The 26067-nt window shown below is 38.3% G+C and overlaps 1 protein-coding gene across 3 annotated transcripts in view; it reads left to right on the top strand.

Moving 5' to 3' along the window:
- The first annotated feature begins 881 nt into the window (after window positions 1–881).
- The window catches only part of REC114 (REC114 meiotic recombination protein), a 130786-nt gene continuing 105600 nt past the window's right edge, over window positions 882–26067 (top strand). For all 3 annotated transcript variants that reach the window (XM_087824434.1, XM_016201609.2, XM_087824427.1), the window contains exon 1: window positions 882–1040. In XM_087824434.1, coding sequence (XP_087680560.1) covers window positions 882–1040 — 159 coding nt within the window. The remainder of the gene's footprint in view (window positions 1041–26067) is intronic.

Below are 26067 nucleotides of genomic sequence, written 5' to 3'. Positions count from 1 at the left end.
TTTATGAGTATGGTTAATATAGTCTCCACCTTCTTTATACATTACTTCTGATTTGACAGACTGGATAAACACCTAAATTTTTTGCAAGTGGGGCGGACACACGGAGAGATTGTGCAGTCCATGTTCTACTCTGTGTAACCTTGGACAAATTGCTTCTACTCTCAGGACCTTATTTTACCTCCACCTATTCAATAGGGGAAATAATCTCCGTTTTGCTTCTTTAACTCATCAGCAGAAATAACAGATGTAGAAGTGCTTTGTCGACTACAAATGTGCCACTTAGTTGGCCTAGTGTTTGAGGCACACGTTTTGTTGGTGGCAGCACCCATCCAAAAGTTCTCTTTTGGAGAGGACTTGGCGGTCTGAAAGCAGTGTACCTAGGGGGCTGCAAGATGATAGGGAAACGACCCTACTTGGGGCTGGGTTGCTGTGGGTTAGAGGTGAGCAGGTCGCTGTCATCTGAAAGCTTACCGTGCTAGGAGAACAGCTCGTTCCGGCCGCCGGGAAGGCCGCCCGGTCCAGCGCGCACGTGACAGGGCGTTGGCCAGTTTTCCGAAATGTCTTAGAGCGCCGGACAGGGCCACGGGCTGCCTGAGGGAAAATGAGGGCCTGAATGCTGCAGAGAAAGAACCAGCTACCACTTATAGATGGCACTGCCCCACCTCAGGTTGGAAGTCACCACCGCCACCTTGTCTTCCAAGGAGAACCGGCGCCCCAGCGCAAGCGACACCCACAACCCAAAAGGCCCCTGCACGAGTCTTTGGGGCCTGCCCATTGGCTTGCACTCGAGGGGAGGGCGGGCCTTAGGCCACCTCGCTTCCTGATTGATGAGTCGCCTGATTGGCAGACGCCCCCGGGCTGTGAGCGCCAGGAGGCCGGACATGGCGGAGGCGGGAAAAAAGCAGGCGGGCCTTGGGCTTCCAGGTGGAGACGCGGCACAGTGGCCTCTGCAGCGGTATGGCCGTTTCATGCCCTTGGGCACAGGAGAGCCACCTGGGCCTGGGCTGGAAGCTGGGATGGCCCCTTCACCTACGTGGAAGGTGAGGCCTGAGGGCAGGAAAGGCCGCGAGGCGCTCACCCCGCCGGGATGGGGCGGCCGCCATGGTCCCGACTGCCACGCGGGCGGGAGGAGGGGACACGGAGGGACTGGCGGGAATGGCAGGCAGACAGCTAACAAAGCAAATTGATAGGTAGATAGTAGTGTAAGACATGATTGAAACCCAATACGCTCTCAAATAACATTCATATGTTCAATAGATATTTTTGAGCATCAGTTATGTGTTAGATATTATTCAGGAGGTTGGGATGCATCAGTGGACAATATATAAATGGTCTCTACCCTCATTTATGTTTTTAGTCTAGTGGAGAATTAGTATTTATAGAAATAACTGTATAATTATGTAAACCAGTTCCACATCCCTTATGCGGAAGGGAGGGTTGGATAGCCCATAATCAAGTTATGGGCTGCCAAGCCTTCACACAGAAGGACTCAATTTGAATCCTAGCTTTGCCACTATCTGTGACCTTGGTGAAGTTACTTATCCTCTCTGTACCTTAATTTCTTTATCTTAAAATAGAGATTATAATAGAACCTACTTTATCAGATTGTTGTATTAAGTATATTTAAATATATAAATCACCTAAAAGAGTGCCTTGTATAAAGTTATGTAAGGGTTTGCTGTTATTATTTTTTTTGCCCTGGTGTTGTTTTAACACTATGGATTACTAGGCAGTCAGTTCCTTTTGGTCTAGTTTGACTACTGCATGTGGACCCTGGGGTTTTGGATTATGCAAATGCATGTGTATGTTGGTGTGATTTGGGCAGCAGTGGGTAGAAGAAAAGTAAAACAGCACAAATATTCCAGATAGAGGACACAACATGTGCAAAGGCCCTGCACCTGGAGAAACCTTAGCATGTGTAATGTACATAAATAAAGAGTAGGGTTGGTGCTTATGGAGGACAAGGGGAATGATAGCATGAGATGAAGTTGTCTAGAGAAGTAGCCAGGTGCCTTATGAACATTATCCTAAAACCAATAGGAAGCCACTGAAGGGTTTTAAGTAGGAGTATTTTCACCTTTGAAAGATCACTCTGACTGAAGTATGGAGATGAAGTTAGAGTCGATATGAGTAGATTCAGTAAGATCACTTAGAATACTATTGCAATGTGTTATGCAGGAGGTGATAATGACTTAGACTGGAGGGTGAGGGTAATAGGGGAGGATGCAGTAGAGGTGGGAAACTGAGCATATAAAAGTGATCTTTTGGAGGCCAAAAGGACAGGACTTGGGAGATTGATTGGATATGAGTGGTGAGAGTAAAGGACTTCTGGGTTTCTAGCAGGAGCAACTGGATAGATGGTTAGGGGATGGGAAACATTGGGGGACGAACAGGGAGAGAATAGTCCAAGACTTCAGTTTTGGATCTGTTGAGTTTAAATATGTTTATGAAGCATCCAGGTGGAGATGTTGAATAGGTAGTTGGGTGTACCTGTTTAGACTCAGAAGAAAGATCTGGTCTGGAGATATAAAAGTGTCAGCATGAAACTGTATCATCAGCATGAAGGGGATGTTTATAGTCATGAGATTATCTGAGATTCCAGGACCAAGCCCCAAGGTAGCATTTATAGGTTAGGAAGATGGCACAGACTCCTTCAAGATTGACAAGAGACAGAGTTGGGAGCCACCCAGGAGAATGCAGATTCATCAAAGCTAAAGGAAGTTATTTCAAAAGGGAGAGTACAGTTAACTTTGTTGAAAGATGCTGTAGAGTAAGGGAAAATGATGACTATAGTGTGTCCATTGGATTTAGCAACATGAAAGTCCTTATGGTCTTTACCAAGAGAAATTTTAATAGAGTGAATGGAATGGAAGCCAGATGGGGTGGGCTGAAGAGTGACTGGTAGGTGAGGAAGTGGAACCAATGTTCATAGTTCTGAGAGACTTTGCTGTGATTGTGAGTAGAGAGGTGGCTTAATGAATTGTTCACCAAATTCTAGAATATTAGAGCTAGGGGCACTATTTAAAGCTTAAAAATCAATACATCTAGGACCATAAAAAAGGCATTAAATACCTAGTTGTACTCTTGTGGAATGCTGTATCCTGAGAAATCATATAGGCTGAAAATGCAAATTGAGGTGAATAAAGAGTTAAATTTAAGGATAACTGACCTATAATAAGATCTTGTACAGGGTATCCCCAAAAAATGTATACACACTTTAACAGCTGATAGCTCAATTTTGAAAATGAAATGTATTTTAATAAACACTGCCTTGGTAATTATTCAAAGAGTGTGTATACATTTCTTGGGGGGGGGGGAATACAGACACACACACACATACAAACAAACAAACCTGGGGCTGTTTGAAGACATATTTAATTTTTGAGACTATCCAACAGATTCCTTGTTACCTTCTCTTAACACCCTCTAAACCCATTCTTCTGAGGCATCTGGTTTGGGTCCATTGGCTCAGATCCAGCGGTAACTCTTAGATTCTTATCCTGCAACCCAGAGGCCATGGGCATTTGACCATTCGAAGGAGTTTATTGTTATTACATTTTCCCCCTTCTTTTTGCAAAGCTCTTCATAATTGCTTATACAGAACAGCACTTTTCAACAGTTTTCAAATGTTTGGCATAAAGCCACGGCTACAATGAAAAGGGATGAGGTTGGCTTTTGCAGTGCTTTTGAAAAGTGAACATTTGTACTTTCCTTTGAATCTGTGCTGAACCATCTTACCTGCTGTGATCAGTTTCAGCTTAGGTCTGTCATTTTTTTAAAAAATGAAAGAGAAAACAAGATTTGTTCTATTTTATGTGCACTGTGACTATTGTGCAATAGTAATAATAAAAGATGAGCCATCCAAAGAACTGCACTAAGTCCCATGTGAATTTCTTATTTTAAAAATATGAGCTACCCTCAGTAAAAAATGTTAGGTGAAGCATAAAAATGTATTATTTTGGAGGATAGAGTCATTCTGGTCTTTTTTTTTTTTTTTTCCTCTAGAGAACTTTCAAGTTCAACCTTGGTTGAACCTATTTTGAATTTTTCTATTTTCTCTGAAATTATGTGGAGAATCTGATCTCCTAGTATTTTAGTTGTTTAATTATGGAGAAGACTTTCATCATAATGGCCATATGGTAAGGCAAAGATGTTGACTTAAGAGAAAAAACAAATAATAGTACAACAAGAATTCTAAGACTTAAAGTCCTAGTTGAGAGGAAGGTCAAGTCTGAGGCAGAAATACTCTATATAGAATATCTAATATATATGTATATTGATTTGATATATTTGTCTGAATTGAATTATTCTTATTAAAAGTTACTATTTGGAGATAAATTAACCACAATTTGGAAACAAATAAACTTTTTGTAACACTGTAAGAGAAATCAACAGTTCAGAACTATGCTACTCAGACTTCAACCAGTATAGAAGTCACTTGGAGATTCTTTTTAAATGCAAATTCTGACTCAGTAGGATTGGTAGGGGAATAAATTCTGTAATTCTAACAAGTTTCCAGGTGATGCTGATGCTGTTGATCCTAGGACCACGGTTTGAGAAGCAGAAGTTAAGAAGCCCTTGAATGAAATGGGCAGCCATGTACTAAAACTAATAAAATGAATGAGGTAAAGCAATTAGCTTCATAATAATATGCAGATATTTTACTGATAAGGTTAATATTTAAACCATCTGTCATTTAAGGGGAATGAGAAAATGAAATACATGTACAAACTTGAACTTGATTTTAATTCCTTACATCTGTTAGCCCAGCTCTTCTAAAAAAAGATGATTGTAATAACATATTGGTCCATTTAATGTATTTAATGCCTCAGTATAATTCATTCTACTTTGAGAATAATTTTGAAAGGTGATGTCAATTGCAGGTCACTTTCAAATTAAAGTTTTACTATGGTTTCCAGATTCCAAGGATTTCTCAGACATCCCTAATTTGGTTCAACCTGACAACTTATTTTTTCCTTTCAAAGGAAAAAAATCATTCTTTAATTTTTATAGGAAGAACTTAAAATAATTGCCCTACTTAGAAATTAAGAAACAGAATGTGAAGTTTGTACTTGAAATGAACTTTTATGTATGAATTCAACATAAGATATATTTTGGGTCCTCTTAACTGTTCTTTTTTTCTTTGTATTCTTAGTACTTACATATTTCCTAGCATATGATAAGTGCTCAGTAAATGTTTGACTGAATGGTAACTTCTCTGAACTTTTCTTATGACAATGTAAAAATTATGACATAACTACTATTTATAAAGTATTTACTTTGGCAAATTTCTTATAGTGACCCTATGAAGCAAATATTATTATACCCATTTTATAGATAAGTGAAACTGAAACACAGAGAGATCAATGGCTTACCCAGGAACACAAAAATAATAACTGAGAAGAAAGAATTTTAACCCACTATGCTGTTTGTCTTAGAAGTGTTAAGATTTCTTTTTTTAATATTTGTCAAAGTATTTATTAAGAACACACTTTAAACAGTAGCATTATGAAAAAGAAATTTTGAGATATTATCACCATAATTTTCCATTCATTAAAAGCCATCTGAATAGAAAATTTAATAGTTTACTCATTTGCTGAGAATTATTTATTTTTTAAATTAAAAAAAGTTTAAATTATAGTTGACATTCAATATTATATTAGTTTCAGGCATATAGCAAAGTGGTTAGACATTTATATAACTTACAAAGTGATCCTCCCTAAATGTATCCACCTGACACCACAGCAGTGTTAATATTTCATATGAGGCATAGCAAGCAGTTCAGTTATGTGGATGAGGAATTCAGAGATTAACACACAGGATAAAAAGAATAAAAATAACAGTGTTTTTAATTTTTTTTAATCCTCACCTGAGGGTTTCCGTTGATATTTTTAGAGAGAGGGGAGGGTAGGAGAGGGGAAGGAGGAGGGAGAGAGAGAGAGAAACATTGGTATGAGAGAGACACATTGATTGATTGCCTCTCACATGCACCCCGATTGGGCGAGGGTTTGATCCTGCAACCTAGGTATGTGCTCTTGACCAGGAATTGAACCCATGACTCTTAGGTTCATGGGCTGACACTCTAACCACTGAGCCAAACCGGCCAGGGCGACAGTGTTTTTAAAGGATAATTTAAGATTTATTAAAACCCCACAAAAATTACTATTTTAGTTTTTTTTTAATTGAAAAAAATTTAAATATTTTTAAATTGCAGTTTACATTCAATATTATATTTGTTCCAGGTTAGACCTTTATATAACTTAAGGAGTGATCTCCCTGCTCTGGCCAGTGTGGCTAAGTCGGTTGGAGCATCATCCCGTACACCAAGAGGTAGCAGATTCCATTTCTGGTCAGGGCTATACCTAGGTTGCAGGTTCAGTCACTGGTTGGGGGGCATGCAGGAGGCAGTTGATTGATTCTCTCTCTCTCTCCCTCTCCCTCTCTCTCTCTCTCTCTCTCTCTCTCTCTCTCTCTCCTTCTCTCCCTCCCTCCCTCCCTCCCTTACTCTCGTGGAACCAATTTTTTAAAAAGTGATCTCCATGATAATTCTAGTGAGGCAGAGCTGTTCAATGTTTTTCTCTCACATCAGTCTCTCTCTCTCTTTCTTCCTTCCTCTTTCCCTGCCTCCCTCTCTCCCTTTCTCTGAAATCAATTTTTTTAAAAAGTGATCTCCCTGATAACTGTAGTGACCACCTGACACCATACATAATTATTACAATATTATTGACTATATTCCCTATGTTGAATTTTAAATCCCTGTGACTATTTTGTAACTGACAATTCGTAGTTCTTAATCCCTTCCTGTTTTCCACTTATCCCCCCAAAACCCTCTCCCATCTGGCAACCATCAGACTGTTCTCTGTATCTATGTGTTGGTTCCTGTTTTATGTGTTTATTTTGTGTTTTAGATTTTACGTATAAGTGAAATCATGGCATTTGTCTTTCTCTGTCTGACTTATTTCACTTAGTGTAATACCCTTTAGGTACATCTGTGTTGTTGCAAATGGTAAGATTTTATTCTTTCTATGGTCATGTTATATTACAGTGTATATTTTACCACATCTTTTTTATCTAGTTGTCAATTGATGAGCACTTAGATTGCTTCCAAATCTTGGCTATTGTATATGAAATGACCTTCTTTGTCTTTAAAGTCTGTTTTGTCTTATATAAGTATGGCTACCTAACTTTTTTTTCCAGTTCTATTTGCATGAAATAACTTTTTCCATTTCTTTACTTTCAGTCTGTATGTGTCTTTTGATCTGTAAGCAGCATATGTAAGGATTCTGTTTTTATATCCTTTCAGCCACCCTATGTCTTTTGATTGGAGTATTTAATTCATTGTAATTATTGATAGGTATGTAGTTATTGCCATTTTATTATTTATATTTTTTATCTTCTTCTGCTGAAAGAAAACCTATTAACATTTCTTGTAATACCAGTTTGGTGGTGATGAACTCCTTTAGTTTTTTTTTTTTTTTGTCTGGGAAGCTCTTTATCTCCCCTTTGATTCTAAATGATAGCCTTGCTGGGTAGAGTAATCTTGGTTGTAGGTTCTTGCTTTTCATCACTTTGAATATTTCATTCCAATTTTCTTTCCTGGAATATTTCTGTTGAGAAATCAGACTAACTGCCTTTCTCTTGCTGCTTTTAAGATTCTGTTTTTGTCTTTAACTGTAGGCATTTTAATTATGATGTGTCTTGGTGTGGGCCTCACTTGGTTCTTCTTGTTTGGGACTCTGTGCTTCCTGGGCTTGAATGTCTATTTTATTTGCCAGGTTAGGGAAGTTTTCAGCTATTATTTCTTCAAATAGGTTTTCAATCCCTTGCTTTCTCTCTTTTCCTTCTGTTAACCCTATGCTGCAAATGTTGTTACTCTTGATTTTGTCCCAGAAGCCCCTTAAACTATCCTTATTTTATTATTTTTTTCTTTTTGCTGTTCTGATTGGGTTTTTTTTTCTACCTTGTCTTCCAAATCACTGATTCAATTATCTGCTTCATTTAAGTTGCTGTTGATTCCACCTAATGTATTTATTTTATTTTATTTTATTTTTTAAATCCTCACACAGGGTATGTTTTTATTGATTATTGTAGAGAGAGAGGAAGGGAGAGAGAGCTATATATATAGAGAGAAACATTGATGTGAGAGAGAAACATCAATTTTTTGCCTCTTACACATTCCATGACTGGGGATCAAACCCACAACATTTCAGTGCACAGGATGACTTTCCAACCAACCGAGACACCCAGCCAGGGCTCTTTTTTTTTTTTTTTTAAATGAATTTGTTAGGGTGACACTGGTTAACAAAATTATACAGGTTTCAGGTGCACAGTTCTACAACACATCATATGTACACTGTATTGTATGTTTACCACCCCAAGTCAAGTCTCTATCCATCACTATTTATCCCTGCTATATCCTCCTCTAACTCCCCCCCACTCCTCTAGCAGTTATCACACTGTTGTCCATGTTCATGAGTTCTTTCTCTTCACTTCCTTTTTTGCTCTATCCCTCCACCCCTCACCCAGCCCCCCACCCTGACAGCTGTCAGCCTGTTCTCTACGAGTCTTTCTTTATTTTGCATGTTAGTTCATTTTGTTCATTATATTCCACATATGAGTGAAATCATAGGGTACTTGTCTTTCTCTGCCTGGCTTATTTCACTTACCATAATGCTCTCCAGGTTCATTCATGCTGTCGCAAAGGGTAAAATTTCCTTCAAATGTATTCTTCATTTCAGCTATTGTATTCTTCATTTCTGACTGGTTCTTTTTTATGGTTTCTATTTGCATTGTGTTTCCTAGCATTTTGTGTAAGTTCTCACTGATTTCAGCTACTGTTCCCCTAAGTTTATAGAATATCCATATAGAGAGTGTTTTGAACTCTGTGTCTGCTTGCCTCCATTTCATTTAGTTCTTTTTGTGGAGTTTTGTCCTGTTCTTTTATTTAGGATATGTTTCTTTGTTTCCTCAGTTTGGTTGTCTCTGTGTGTATGTTTCTATGTATTACATAGATATGCTATGTCTCCCAGCCTTGGTGTGCTGGCCTTATATAGTGGGTGTCCTGTGGGGCCCAGTGGTACAGACACCCTGGTTACCTGAGGCCAGTGCTCCAGGGGCGTCCCTTTTCTGGGTTGTGTGTGCTCTCCTGTTGCAGTTGAGTTTTGATTGCTGTTGGCACATCAGTGGGTGGAATTGATGCTCAGGCTGGTTGTGAGGACTGGCTGTGACTATAGCAGATGTAGTGCAGGGTCTGACCCCACAGCATGGGATTCACTGTAGTGGGGATCTGGTGCCTGGAGAGTCCACCCTTTGGATGTGTAATTTGTGGAGCTAATTGGGTGGTGCTCTGATGTGGTCTGAAGCTGGCCACCTGGCGTGTTGTTTCTGGGGCCTCAAGGGAGATGATCTGATGCCAGCCTAGGTCAGTTGCTGCCTGTGCCCATTCCAGGGCCACCTGGTAGAGCTACAAAGTGATTTGCTGCCTGTGCTTGGCATGAGGGCACCTGGGAGAGGCAATGCTGTGAACCAAGGCCAGCTGCTACTAGTGTTGGCTGGGTCTGCTTAGCAAGAGGTACAGGGCACACTGAAGCCAACTGCTGCTTACTTGGGGTTTGTGGGCTTTTGGAAGATTTTAGGAAAGTCTTCAGCATGACTAAGGCTGGCAGTTTGTGAGGAACAGCCTCTGAAAGAAGTTTAGGCTGGTGCATGAGTTGGGTAGGACAGATTCTTAGTGAATCATCAAGGTGGGGCAAGTTTGATGGAGATTCAGATTTGGTGTCCACCTGCATCTGCATGCTAGGTGGAGAAGGGTTCAGCAAAGGAACAATGGCTCCTGCCTGTGTGCTCTGTGGTGGGAGAAGTCAACAAGGGAACAGTGGCCTCTACAGCAGTTTAGTCGTGGAGAAAGCTGCCCCTCCAGTCCTTGCCCTGGATCCAGACAATTCAGTTTGTCCCTTTATGTTCCTGGTGCTTTTGGAACTGCTGCCCCAGTTCTGAAGCTCAGAACGAGTGATTTCTAGTAAGTTCCGTGTGCAGGTCCATTAAGAGGAACACCTGGGACTCCAGCAGCTTCCATTTCACTCAGCGACAATCCCTGCTGGTTTTCACAGCCAGATGTTGTGCAGACTCCTCTTCCTGGCACTGGTGGTCCTGGCGAGGGAGCCAGGTGTGGGGCTGTGGCCCTGCATTCCTCAGGGGGGACCTCTGCACCCAAGATATCCCTCCTGATTTTTTACTGCCACACATGGGTGTGGCTATCCCTTTCCACTTCTCCACCCCTCTTATCACTATGGATGTGGCTTTTTCTTTATAGTTATAGGACTTCTATTCAGCTAGATTTCAGATGGTTCTCCAGGGTGGTTCTGTAATTTATTTGTAATTTGGATGTGGTGAGCACAGTGTTCACCTGCTCCGACATTTTGACTGGAAGTCCAAAAAATTGTATAATTGTAGTTCTTTGCATGACTGGTAATTTTTTATTGGGTGGGTGAATTTTACCCTGTTGGCTACAGGATATTTTTCTATTTCTATAAATATTCTTAGGCCTTTTTCTGGGATAAGCTATCTGGAAAGTTTGATCATTTCAAGTCTTGCTCTTAAGCTTTGTCAGGTGGGACCAGAGCAGCATTTGATCAAGGGCTAATTTTTCCCCACTCCTGAGGCAAAACTCTTCTGAGTACTCTACCCAATGCCCTGTAAATTATTAGATTTTTCACTCTGGCTGATGGGAACAGGCACCATTCTCTGTTCCTAAGGTCCCTTAAATGCTTCCAGGTGGTTCTTTGTCCAGTCTCTGGTAGTTTGCTCACACATATATATGCTGAAGATTTGAGGGGCCTCTATGGGTGTTGAGAGCTTTCTCTCTGTGAAGCTCTCTCCTCTCTGGTATTCTCAACTGCAAACTCTAGCCACAGTGACCTCCCTGGATCTGCAACTCCATCCTCTCAACTCAGGGACACCTTGCCAGGTTCTGCCTGGGCTCCTCCTAGCACTTCAACCTGAAAACTTTCTCAAGAAGTAACCTGTGGCAATGGTAAAGCTCACCTTTGTTTCCAATATTTCTTAGGAATCATATCCTTTATTACCTGATATCCACTGTCTTAGAAACTGTTGTTTCCTCTCATTTATCCAGTTTTTTTACCTGTTTCAAGCAGAAGAATAAATTTGGTCCCTGTTACTTTATGTTGGCCAGAAGTGGAAGTCCATAATGGGTCATTTGATTCAGTTCGACTTTGTCTTTTCCACTTCAGTTCAGTAGTTCTACAGATAATTATTAAATTATCTATTGGGTACTTGGCATTCAGCTAGGCACTGGAGAGGCTTTGGAACTGACCTTATGTTATCACCATCTTAAAATATTGGGGCACTCAAGCAGAGGGTTGCAGGAATAAGTAGGGCCTGACCATTAGGGTAGTGTTTCTCAAGGTATATTGGGCAGACTACTTTCAACAGAGTCTCTGGGGGTGCTTGTTGAAAATGCAGATTCATGGGTCCTGCGCTGTACCTACTGAATCAGAATCTTGGGTGACTTTTGGGTGTTGGATGTACTGCAACCCATCCTCATGCCCAATTCTAAATAAAGGGTCAGGAGGAGGGGACAACTGACAAAGTAATACTGATACTCTATAGCACTTTACAATTTAGAGTATTTTTATAAACCTCTTCACATTTAATTTTCACAATTTTTTAATCTTATTACCATTTTACAGACAAGAAGCTAAGGCCTGGCTATGTTAAGCAGCTTGCCAAAGGTTTACATAGGAAGTGGAAGAGCCGATTCTAAAACTCAGGCCTTCCTCAAGCTAGTCCCCATTTTGCTGTACACTGCACTTCTCTTGTGAAGATGCAGCGGTATCATCAAAAGTTATTATTCTTTCATGCAGCTTGATGTTTTGGAAGAATTATTAGGCTATATTTTATATTAGGATTAAAATGGGCTCTGAGTGACAGAAAATGTGAAATAACAGTACATTAAATAAGATGAAAATTTATTTTCTCCACATAAAAGTACAGGGCTGATATGACACTTCACAGTGTCAGGAACTGAGGATCTTTGTGTTTTGTTCCTCTGCCATGCACAGCCAAGGTCACATAGTCCAAGATAGAATTGATGTTCTATATGGCTTGGTGGAGGAAGGAATAAAGAAATGGACAAAGGGACAAAGGATACACACCTGCTGCCTCTAAGGAAGTTTCCCTTAAGTTGCTACAAGGCACTTCCTCCTGTAGCACAGTGGCCAGAACTTAGACCTGTGGCCATCCTAGCTGCATGGACAGCTGGCATATGTAGTCTGTATTCCATGAAATCATGTGTCTAGCTAAAAACCAGGGGTTCTATTAGCATATAAAAAGGAAAATGGATGTTGGAAAACAACTAGAAGCCTGCCACACATTTTTTTCTTCTGGATCTGGAGACTGTTAAGAAATGAAGGCTTATTCCTAGGGTTAAATAACAATAGTAACAACCAAAAATACTTTTATTTAGTGTATAATTACTATATGTCAGTACCTAGAACAGTGCTTGGCAGGTGCCCTCCAAATATTTATTGAAGAATGAATCAAGGCCAGGTATTCTGCTAAGCATCTGATCTCTCATTATGTCATTTACTCTTTCTGATGAACCTGTAAGGTAGTTATTACTAATTTTATTTTATAAATGAGGAGATTAAGTATATTTTTAAGTGGCAAAGCTAGGATTTAATCATAGGTCTGTCTGACAACAGATAATGTATTTTATGAAGTAGTAGAATTAGAGTTGTTCACCAAGTATGCTAAGATTGCATATCCCTGGCCTCTTGAAATTGTGTCATGTGACTGCTTTTGGCTAATGAAATGTGAGAAGAACTGAAACTGACCTATGTCATGAGCAGAAGCTTTAAGAGCCAGGGCATGATTAATTATCTTTCTCTTTGCTATAGTGTTATAGATATCAGTTGCTCTGTCAGCCTAGGTCCTATAGTGAGAATGGTAGGCAAGGTAAAGGGTGAAGACAGGTAGAATAAGGATGGGTACTTAGTGTGAGTGAGAAATGAACCTTGGCATTTGGGGTTGTTAATTTCTGCAGCATACTCTACAGCATACTCTAGCCTATACCTAACTGATAGATATAGAGATAACTTTTTATAATTGTGTTTATGTTTAATTGAATTACATGTCACATACATTGTAGATTGTTTAGGCTCTTTAAAGGAAGAACCTTCTAACTGATGTTCTAACATTTTATTTTTCTATGACAAATCGTTATTTGTTCCAAAGCATCTGTTTATAAGTATAGCTGGTCCTCAAATAACATTGTTTTGTTCAACAATGTTTTATTTCATTGTAATGTTGATCAAATGTCTGTGTCAAAATGGGTTTCGTTATACATCGATTTGCTTAAAGTTGTAGAACCTATTGACAATGTTAAGTGAGGACTTAGTAGTGTACATTTTTCCAACTTGGGATCAGTCTCTGTTTTCCTTTAATAACAAAAGCTTAATTTTATTGTGTAAGACATCATTTTCATTGAGGCCCTGGCTTATTTTTATAACATGATTTAAGTAGAATTTATCTGGACAAATATAGCAAAGGTTTTCTTTTTCAGTTTAGTGGTTGAAGAAATCTAAGAAGTTACAGTTTAAAATGAGGCTCAAGAGGATGAAAATTTATTGATGTTTAGGATTGATTGTTCCCTGTCTACTATGTGTCAGACACTATTCAGTGCTCTGTTTAGAGCCCCACCCACCCATCTAACTCCTAGTAGCCCCACTCAGCTGAGTTCAGGTTCCTGGCAGCATCTGGGACAGACCAAATTGTGAGGCTCTACTAGGACGGGGCCATTTTTCCTCACACATCTGACCAGTGCAGAGTCTTCCCTTCAGAGAGTCTTCTCAAACCCTGAAGACTCTTTAAGACCCCAACCCACCACAAAGGCCTACAAGAACCTGGTAGGTGGCAGCTGGGCTTGGTACACCCTGGGACTTTTGCTGAGTGGCCTCAGACCCAGTACTAGCACCAAGTTTGAACCTGGTAAACACCACTTGCCCCTACCTGGTAAATCATTGAGAGCCTACCTCATGCAACTTGAGTACCACCAGAGGCTCTTTCAGTGACTGAGCCAAACAGGTCGGTAGCAGGTGGAAGCAGAGGTAGGAGGATCTTGGGGTGCCTTGGGCCTTTTGCTGGCCTGCCCCTGCACTCAGTGCTAGTGGAGGCCAGCCCTGCTGTGCAGCTTGTTCCTTCCCATGTACACCAAGGACCAGCAGAGGCAGCCACAAACTGTGGATTACTTTGTAGTTCCAAACAGGTTGCCCAGAGTCAGTCACAGGCAGGGTCTGACATTGACCTATACCAGAGTCCCTTCCAAGTGGCCCCAGAACAGACATATTCAGTGGCCAGCTTCAGACAGCATCAGAGCAGGATCCAGTTAGGTTCACAAGCAGTATATCCAAAGGGAGATCTCAGCAGACACTAGGCCTTTCTGAGGTGAAATCTGTTTCATGTGGTTAGCACCTGTACAACAGATCATATATTGTGGTCAGGGTCCATCCTCATAGTCAGCCAGTCTGAGGGTTGACTCCATGCACAAGCAGGCCAATAGCAATCAAGAGTCAGTTACAGCAGGAGGGCTCATATAACCTATGCCAGGGACAGTCCTGGAGCACCTAGCTCAGGTGATCAAGGAGATTGCGCCACTGGGTCCCACAACACACCTACTATATAAGGCCACTCTACCAAGACTGGGAGATATAGCACATCTGCCTAATACATAGAAACAAACACAAAGAGGCATCCAAAAATGGGGAGACAAAGAAACATTCCCAAATGAAAGAACAGGAGATAACTCCAGAAAAAGAGCTAAATGAAATGGAGGCAAGCAATTTACCAAATATAGGGTTCAATAAATAAGTAAATAAGGATGCTCAAGAAACTTAATGAAAACTTCGACAGCATGAAAAAGAATATAGAAACCATGAAAAAGAACCCGTCAGAAAAAAAAAGAATACAATATCAAAATGAAGAATACACTAGAAAGAATAAACAGTAGGCTGGATGAAACAGAGGATGAAATCCTCTGGAAGACAAAGTAGCAGAAAACACCCAATCACAGCAGCAAAAAGAAACAAGAATTTTAAAACATCCACATCACAGGGGTACCAGAAAGAGAAGAGAGATAGCAAAGGATCGAGAACCTATTTGAAGCATAATGACTGAAAACTTGCCTAACTTGGTGAAGGAAAAAGACACACAATTCCAGGAAGCTGAGAGAATCACAAACAAGATGAACCCAAAGGGGTCCACACCAAGACACATCATAATTAAAATGGCAAAGGTTAAAGACAAAGAGAGAATCTTAAAAACAGCAAGAGAAAGGCACTTAGTTACCTACAAGGGAGCTCCCATAAGCTGTCAGAAACATTTCAGGCCAGAAAGAATTGGCATGAAGTATTCAAAGTGATGAAAAGCAAGGATCTACAACCAAGATTACTCTACCCAGCAAAGCCATCATTTAGAATTAAAGGAGAAATAAAGATCTTCCCAGACAAGAAAAAGCTAAAACCACCAAACGAGTACAGTAAAACTTCGATATAATGGACTAATTCAGGCGAGGGGGTGTCCGTTAAAGCCAAAAATCCACTATATAATAAAGTAGGTTTTCCAAACGTTATGTTAAAAATTGACAAGTTAGTTAGTTTACCTGATTTTACTTATGTAGACACATTTGTGTAATTAAAATTAAGTACATATGAAAAGTTTAATTTCACATAAAAGTTTTCTATATGTATAACTGTAATTTTAAATTTATACTGAATAGGTGTACTAAATGCGTGCATTCACCAGTCACTGTGAGTAAACAAATGCACACTGCTGGGGCATGATTTAGCTCATGTTGGAACATTGCCAGCACATGTTAAAACTGCTGCAGAAAGTCATGCCATACAATAACTGAACCAATTACTGCACTCAGTGTGGTGTGATCACATGCTAATCATTCACCAAATGTTGTTTAGAGCTGTGACTCTTGGATTTAAATATATAGATTATAGTTGTATATATGTAATATTTATGTTGGCAAAATTAATACAGTTTTTTCCAACATATGGCCTGTTTCCTAAAATGTGTTAAAATAACAAAAAATAACCTGTTAATTTAAATATAAGCAAATCTTGGTTAAAAGCATTTTAAAATTAACATGTGTTAATTTTCACATCTGACATATGGACTGGAAGTTTAGTCTATTAAATCTGAAGTCTGTTAAATTGAGGTCCTCAAAATCAAGGGTTTACTGTATTACAGAAAATGTTAAAGGGTCTTCTTGAAGAAGAAGGAGAAGAATAAGAACAACAACAACATAGTTATAAAGAATAAAATGGCAATCAGTACATACCTAGCAGTAATCAATTTAATTGTAAATGGCTTAAATGCCTCAATCAAAAGACATAGGGTAGCTGAATGGATCAGAAAACAAGACCCATATGTATATGCTGTCTACAAGAGGTCCACCTCAGGACGAAAAACACAGACTAAAAGTAAAGGTATGGAAAAAAAAATTTCATGAAGATGGAAATTAAAAATTTCATGAAGATGGAAATTAAAAACAAACAAACCTGGGGTAGCAATACTTATAACAGACCAAGTAGACTTTCTTACCCTTTGGAATAGCATGGATGGAACTGGAGAGTATTATGATAAGTGAAGTAAGCCAGTCAGAGAAAGACAAGTACCACATGATCGCACTTATATGTGGAATATAATAAACAAAATAAACTGATGAACAAAATAGATCCAGAGACATAAAGCATGAAAGACTCTGAGGAATCTCAGAGGGAAGACGAGGGGTGGGGGGTGGGAGGAGATTAATCAAAGAACTTACATGCTTATATGCATAATCTATAGACACAGATATTGGTATGAGGAAGGCTTGGGGGTGGAGTGGGTGCGGGGTAGAGGGGATCAATGGGGGAAGAAAGGGGACATCTGTAATACTTTAAACAATAAAGATTAAAAAACAAAACAAAACTAAAGCTATGATAAGAGACAAAGAAGGACACTATATAATGACAAGGAGGTATCCCACAAGAGGATATAACCCTTGTTAACACTTATGCACTCACCATAAGAGCACCTAAATATGTAAATCAAATATTAATGGATATAAAAGGAGAGATTGACAGTAATACAGTCATAGTAAGGGATTTTAACACTCTATTGACATCAATGGCTAGATCTTCCAGACACAAACACAAGGAAACAGCAGCCTTAAATGACACACTAGACCAGATGGATATACTTGACATTTTCAGAGCATTTCTCCCCAAAACATCCAAATATTCATTCTTTTCAAGGGTATGTGGAACATTTTCTAGAATAGACAACATCTTAGGACACAAAACAAGTCTCAATAAATTTAAGAAGACCAAAACCATATCAAGCATTTTCTCCTACCATAGTGGTAAGAAACTAGAAATCATGGGGGGGGGTGGGGGAGGAAACTGAAAACACACAAAGACACAGAGGCTAAATAACATGTTACTAAACAGTGAATGGGTTAACAATGAGATCAGGGAAGAAATCAAAAGATACCTTCAAACAAATGAAAATGAGAAGACAACAACCCAAAATCAATGGGGCACAGTGAAAGCAGTCCTAAGAAGAAAACTCATAGCATTACAAGAAACACTGAATATCCCAAATAACCAACCTGACTACACTTATAGGTACTAAAAAAAGAACAAAGAAATCCAAAAGTGAGTAGAATAAAGGAAATAATAAAGGTTAGATGAGAAATAAATGACATAGTGACTAAAAAAAACAAAACTAAAGATCATTGAAACCAAGAGCTGGTTCTTTAGAAAGATAAACAAGATTGATGAACCTTTAATGAGACTCATCAAGAAAAAAGGAGACAGAACCCAAATAAATAAAATCAGAAATGAAAGAGAAGTAACAACTGACATCAAAGAAATACAAAGGATTGTAAGAAAATATTACAAACAATTATATGCCAACAAATTGGACAATCTGGATGAAATGGATAAATTCCTAGAAACATACAATCATACAAAAGTGGATCAGGAATTAGAAAATCTGCATAAACCCATTATAACTAATGAAATTGAAGCAGTAATCAAAAAACTCTCAACAAACAAAAGTCCTGGATTGGATGTCTTCATAGGTTAATTTTACCACACATTCAAAGAATAACTAACATCTATCCTTCTTAAATTAATCCAAAAAATTAAAGAGATAGGAAGACTCCCAAGCTCATTATACAAGGCCAGCATTATCCTGATTCCAAAATCATATAAAGACACTACAAAGAAAGAAAATTATAGGCCAACATCCCTGATGAGCATAGATGTCAGAATCCTCAACAAAATATTAGCAAACTGGATCCAGGAATACATTAAAAAGATCATACACCATGACCAAGTGGGATTTATTCTGGGAATGCAAGGTTGGTACAATATCTGCAAATCAATAAACATGACACACCACATAAACACAATGAAGGTTAAAAATCATGATTATATCAATAGATGCAGAAAAAGTATTTGATAAAATCTAGCACCCATTTATGATAAAAAAAAAAAAACTCTTAGCAAAGTGAGAATAGTGGGAACATAACATAATAAAGGCCATATATGATAAACCAACAGCCAACATTATATTCAACAGGCAAAAACCTAAAGCGTTTTCCTTAAGATTGGGAACAAGGCAGAGATTTATGCTTTCACCACTCTTAATCAACATAGTACCGGAAGTCCTAGCCACAGCAATCATACAAGAAGAAATAAAAGGCACCCAAATTGGAAAGGAAGAAGTAAAACTGTCATTTCCAGATGACATGATACTGTCTATAGAGAATATTAAAGATTCCACAAGAAAACGATTAGAACTGATAAATGGATTCAGGAAAGTAACAGGATACAAAATAAATATCCAGAAATCAGTTGAAGTTTTATAAATCAATAATAAACTATCAGAAAGAGAAACTAAGAAAATAATTCCATTTATATTTGCATCAAAAATAATAAAATACCTATTTAACCAACACCTGTACTGAAGAGAGAAATTGAAGAAGATACAAATAAGTGGAAGTGTATACCATGTTCATGGATAGGAAGAATTAATATAATTAAAATGTTCATACTACCCAAAGCAGTGTATGGATTCAACACAATTTCTCTTTCGTTTCTTTTTTTTTGATCCTCACCCAAGGATATTTTTTTCTATTGCTTTTCAGAGAGTGTGAAAAGGAGATATATATATATATATAGAGAGAGAGAGAGAGAGAAAGAGAGATGTGAGAGAGACACATCGATTGGTTGCCCACTGCATGCATCCTGACTGGGGCCAGAGATCAAGCCTGCAACCCAGGTATGTGTCCTTGCCGGAATCGAATCCAGGATCCTTCAGTCAGCGGGCCAATGCACTAACCACTGAGCCAAACCAGCTAGGTCACAACACAGTTTCTATCAAGATACCAATGGCGTATTTCACAGAACTAGAACAAATATTCCAAAAATTTATATGAACCGCAAAAGACCGTGAATAGCCACAGCAATGTTGAGAAAGAAGAACAAAGTTGGAAGAATCAAGCTATCTGATATCAAACTATACTACAGGCCATAGTAATCAAAACAGTATGGTACTGGCATAAAAACAGACATACAGATAATGGAACATAATAGAGAGCCCAGAAATAAACCCAAGCATTTATAGTCAATATTTGACAAAGAAGGAAAAAACATACAATGGGGTAAAGATAGTCTATTCAATAAGTGGTGCTGGGAATATTGGACAGATATGTGCAAAAAATGAAACTAGGCCACCTTCTTACAGCATTATACTAAGTGAAATAAAGATGTCAGAAAAAGACATACCATATGATTTCACATATATATGGAATCTAATGAAGAAAATAAGTAACAAAACAGAAACAGATTCATAGATATAGAGAACAGTCTTACAGCTGTCAGAGGGGAGAGAGATTGAGGGTCTGGGTGAAAAAGGTGAAGGGATTAAGCAAAAAAAACCCCAGACTCATAGACACAGAGAACAGTGTGGTGATTACCAGAAGAAAAGGGGGGTATGGGGAAGTAGAAGAGGTAAAGAGGGGATAAATGGTGACTGAAGGAGACTTGGCTTTGGTTGATGAGCACACAGTATAATATACTGATGATGTATTATAGATTTGTACACCTGAAACCTATAATTTTATTAACCAATGTAACCTCAATAAATTCAATAATTTTTTTTTTTGGAAAAAGAAAAAGAAATGATGTTGAATGAAATGAGGTTATTTGAACACCTGCTGGGCATAATTTGCCACATCTGAAGAGCAACACTATTTTAGCCTTTCATGTAGATACAATTTACTTTAAGGTAAGTACATTTGAAATACTTTTCTATATTTCCATATTTCTTTTAACTTTTAAAATTAACTTTAGATTAGTTTGAAAGTACAGTCTTGCACAAATACATCAATGTAAAATACAAGAACTCTCTGATGATTTAACCAATGAAAAAGCCAGCTTGTGATAGGCAGGCTCCATATCTCAGTGTGTGTTCCTGTGTTAATGGCAAAATATCCCAGTAGAAGTCAGGTTGATATAAATCCCACCCCACTCTTTTTTACTGAGATATAATTGATATATAACATTATATATGTTTAAGATGTACAACATAATGATTTTATATATATATATACATATATATGTGTATATATATATATACACACACACAGTGTATGTATATATATACACACACACACAGTGTGGGGCAAAAGTAGGTTTACAATGTGACTACAAAAAGTTTATTCTTATTTCTTAAATATTGTATTATTTTCCATATGAACAACTGTTAAACCACTTTTGCCTCACCCTGTATTGCAAAATGATCACCATAAGTCTATTTAACATCCATCACCTTACATACAGTATTTTTCCTTGTGATGAGAACTTTTTGATCTACTCTTAGCTACTCTCAAATGTACACAGTGTATTGTTAACCATTGTCACCATGCTGTACATTACATCCCCAAGACATATTTGTAACTGGAAGTTTGTACCTTTTGACCACCATCACCCATTTTACATTCCCCACCTTTCCCCTGGCCTCTGTTCTCTACCAGTATGTTCTCTGTTTCTATGAATTTGGTTTTTCTAGATTTCACATATAAGTGAGATAGATCATCTAGTATTTGCCTTTCTCTGGCTTATTTTACTTAACATAGTGTTCTCAGGGTTCATCCATGTTGTTGCAAATGGTAGAATTTCCTTCTTTTTATGGCTGAGTAATATTCACATATATATATATGTATATGCACACATATATATGATATATAGGGTGTCTGCAAAAATGTATACACACTTTGAATAATTATTAATTCCAATGGGTTAAATCTGAAAAGAAAGAAACATCAATTGAGCTATCAGCTTTAAAGGGCATATACATTTTTCTGGGACACTATATATATATATATATGTATATATATATATATATACACACATACACACACACACACTCTCACATTTTCTTTATGCTTTTATCTGTCAACGGTCATTTGTTTCCATGTCTTGGAACCAAGATATTTTTTTGAAATAGTGATTTCTTTTCCTTTGGATATATACCCAGAAGTGGAATGCTGGATCATATGGTAGTTCCGTTACTGGACAGGGGCCCACTGGGACCAGGTCTGCCTCAGGCCGGCTTGTAGTGTATGGGTCCTTGACTTCATGTAGGAAAGACTTTGCAACAGGAGTCCAGATGGGTTTGAGAGTATGTTTAATGCTGGGGACAATGAAACAGGAAGAAATTATGGTAGAAGAAACAGCAGGGGAGACTCTGCTTTTATAGGAAAGCAGTGAGCCAAGGCAGGGCTGCTGTTAGCTCACTGGAAAGTGAAGGTCCCAGTGATAGCCTAGGTGGGGCTGCTTTAGCTCCCTGGGAAGTCAGAGAAAAGGGGGACCTTGGAGACAGAGTCAGGGTGAGCCTGAGTAGAGCTGCTGCTGCCCACTGCTCCCCTGGCTGCAAGTCTCATGGGGGCCCTTAGAAAAAAAGTTCATGGAGGGAAGTGGCATGGGTGTGCTCTAGAACTAGCCTGCCTTGAGTCTTTGTCCTGAGGGCTTTTTATCCTTTTTAAATTTTTTCTGCAGGCGAGAATCTTAGGGAGGGTTTCAGTAGAATATTAATCAGCTTCCTGGTGCACTTTTAATATGCTGATGCATTAAAATGAGTGTATGGTGGGGTGGGGGGTGGGGGCGTGAATTTTTCTTTGGTCTATTATACTGTTTTACTTTTAGGTCTGCTGGCGTTAAAGGGCTTTTTGTTATTTGTTCCCCAGCTTTATCTGTCATTGGGTTTAGATGGTGCAAATGGCATTAATTTGGTCTCTACTTTCCCAGGCCAGGGTGATTTTAGCCATGTATTCTCTGGTTAGGGAGGAGGGTATAAACCATTTGCTCTTAGTGTCCTTGGCTAGGGAAGATAAGGTCTTGCAATTCACAAGCTGCCCAAACTGTTTGGCCTTGTTTAATTTTCTTGTCCCAGTTTCCCTATTCCACTTGCCCAGGGATTTTCCTAGCTTCTTATTGTCCTGCTACAGTTCTGCTTTTAATTTTTTCCCCCTAGGAACTTTCATTCTGTTTTCCAAAGTGGCTGCAGCAGTTTACTTTCCCATCAACAGTGCACGAGGATGGTTTTCTTTTCTCTACATCTTTGCCAGCACTTATTATTTCTTATCTTTTTTATAATAGCCACTCCAATAGGCATGAGGTGATATCTCACTGTAGTTTTGATTTGTACTTCCCTGATGATTGAGTACTATTTTATGTACCTGTTGGCCATTTAAACATCTTTGAAAAATGAATTTTTAGGTCCTTTGACTGTTTTAAAATTGGATTATTTGCTTTTTTGCTATTGAGTTGTAAGAGTTTCTTATCTATTTTGGATACTAATCTCTTGTCAGATATGTGGTTTTCAAATATTTCATCCCTTTTCATAGGAGGTCTTTTTTAAAATTTCTTTTGATGTGCAGAGCTTATTAGTTTGGTGTAGTTCCCCTTGTTTATTTTTGCCTTTGTTGCTTGTGCCTTAGGTGTTATATACAAAAAACATCCCCAAGACCAATGTCAAGGACTTTTTTCTCTCTGTTTTATTCTAGGAGTTTTAATGATTTCAGGTCTTACATTTAAGTCCTTAAACAGTTTTGATTTAATTTTTGTGAGTGATGTAAGATAATTCTTTTGCATATGAATATTCAGTTTTCCCAGCACCACTTATTGAAGGAACTGTCTTTTCTCCATTGAGTAGTATTAGCTCCCTTGACAAATATAAGTTGTATATGCATGGTCGTATTTTGGGGTTAGGATGTTACAGCTAGTATTCTTGTCCTTTGTAGTAAGCTGAAGGCTTACCTTAACCTTTCTTCTACCTAGTGAACAAAGGACATGGATACCTCTTATAAAACTTTTATTATAAAGAAATTCAAGCATAATTGAAGTAGACATAATAGTATAGTAAGCCCACATGTACATATCGCTAGTTTCAATAATTATCAACTCATCACCACTCTGGTTTCACTTACATTCTATCCAAGTCCATCATGTTATTATGAAGCAAATCTCAGACGTTCTACCATTTTATTAATTATTTCATATCTCTACAAGATTAGGACTTTAAAAGTATATCCATATTTTCACCTCAAAAAATAACAATTCCTTAATATTATTAAATAGTGCTTAAATTTCTAACAGTCTCATAAGTGTAATAATTCTTTTAAACAGGACCATACATCGTGATTGATTGGTAAATCTTTTAATGTTTAGGTTTGCTTACATATATTTCCCTGACCCACCCCTCTTATTTCCTTGCAATTTATTTGTTGAAGTAACTGAGTCTAGCAGTTTCTTACAGCATGGATTTTGCTGACTCCATCTCTGTGGTATAATGTGATCCTTTGTCCTCTGTATTACTTGTGAATTGATAGTTGAATCTAGAGGCTTGATCAAATTCTGGTTGAGTTTTTGTTGCTATCGTTTTGTGGGTGTGTGTTTTTGCCTAGACCACTTAATAGTGGTTTGATTTTCTCCTTATTGGAAATAGGTGATGCCTGTTTCTCTGTGATGCTGCAGCTATTGATGCATAATGCCTAATCAGTTAATTAGGGGTTATAAAATGTTGATATTCTAGTTTTATCATTTTCCTTCATTTATTATCTGGAATATAAAAATATTTTATATTCTTTAGATAAGTAAAGAAAAACTTTCTCATATCTACTACAGTTCACCCAGTGGCCAGTTTGTATAGGAGAGTTAGGATAAATACTTCATTCTTTTACTTCATTTACCACTTAAAAAAATGAGTTAGTTTTCTAGAATCCTCTAGTATTGGAGAGAGACCTATTTTTTATATTGGAAGATTTTAAGACCTTCTGTATTTTCAATTCAGAAATTTATCAGGATGTGTCTAGTTTACTTTTTTCCCCAATCAGTGCCTGGAACTTGAACCCTATTTATCTTCTGTGTCAGGTCTTTCTATAGTTGTTCTGTTGTTTGTTTAATCATTGCCTTTCCTCAGTCTGTTTTCCCCTCCAGTTTAGCTCCTGTCATTAATTTGTTCTGGATTTGAGTCCTTCCTTCATAGTATCTTACACATGTGATTTCTTCTGCTTTGTAGTATTGCTCTGTGTTTCTGAATATTTTTCCTACTTGATCATTAAGACCATTAATTTGGTCTCAAAATCCATCCAATTATTATTTTTTTAAAATTTATCTTTATTGTTGAAAGTATTACAGGTGTCCATTTTCCCCTCATTGACCCTGTCCACCTTGCTCCCATCCCCTGTGCCCATGGGTTATGCATATATTCATATAACTTCTTTGGTTAATCTCTTCCTACCCCCCTTCCCTCTTCTCTCTAAAATAGGACAGTCTGTTGCATGCTTCAGTGTCTCTGGATCTATTTAGTTTGTCAGTTTCTTTTGTTTATTAGCTTCTTAAAGGAGATCCTTCAACATTTCATGTAGTACTGGTTTGGTGGTGATGAACTCCTTTAGCTTTTTCTTATCTGTGAAGCTCTTTATCTTACCTTCAGTTCTAAATGATAGCTTTGCTGGGTAGAGTAATCTTAGTAGGTTCTAGCTTTTCATCACTTTGAATATTTCTTGCCACTCTCTTCTGGCCTGCAAAGTTTCTGTTGAGAAATCAGCTGACAGTCATATGGGTGCTCCCTTGTAGGTAACTAACTGCTTTTCTCTTGCTGCTTTTAAGGTTCTCTCTTTGTCTTTAACCTTTGGCATTTTAATTATGACATGTCTTGGTGTGGGCCTCTTTGGGTTCCTCTTGTTTGGGACTCTGTGTGCTTCCTGGACTTGTAAGTCTATTTCTTTCCCCAGGTAGGGGAATTTTTCTGTAATTATTTTTTCAAATAGGTTTTCAATTTCTTGCTGTCTTTCTTCTCTTTCTGGCATCCCCATGATATGAATGTTGGGCCACTTGAAGTTGTCCCAGAAGCTTCTTATGCTATCTTCATATTTCTGGATTCCTTTTTCTTTTTGCTCTTCTGATTGGGTGTTTTTTGCTTCCTCACATTCCAAATTGCCAATTTGATTCTTGGCATCCTCTGCTCTACTGTTGATTCCCTATAAATTATTCTTCCTTTCAGTTAGTGTAGCCTTCCTTTCTGATTGGTTCTTTATTATGTCATTGATGATCTCACTAGTTTCCTTAATAGTCTTACTAATATCCTTGAGCATCTTTATAATCATTGTTTTGAATTCTATATCTAATAGCTTGCTTGGCTCCATTTCATTTAGTTCTTTTTCTGGAGCTTCCTTCTGTTCTTTCATTTGTGACATGCTTCTTTGCCTCCACATTTTGCTGCTTTCTGGTGTTTGTTTCTGTGTATTTGGAAGAGCTGATATGTCTCCTGGAATTGGTAGAGTGGCTTTGAGAGTAGGTGTCCTGTAGGGCCCAGTGGCTCAGTCTCCGCAGTCACACAGCTCCCCTGGGTGTGCTGTGTGCACTGTGCTTTTGTAGTTGAGCCGTGGTTGCTATTGGCATCACTAGGAGGAATTGACCCCCA

The sequence above is a fragment of the Miniopterus natalensis genome, chromosome 1, assembly GCF_054644295.1.
Source record: "Miniopterus natalensis isolate mMinNat1 chromosome 1, mMinNat1.hap1, whole genome shotgun sequence".
Classification (NCBI taxonomy): Eukaryota; Metazoa; Chordata; class Mammalia; order Chiroptera; family Miniopteridae; genus Miniopterus; species Miniopterus natalensis.
Note: the sequence above shows the minus strand (reverse complement) of the source record. Positions and strands in the feature narration are given on the sequence as shown.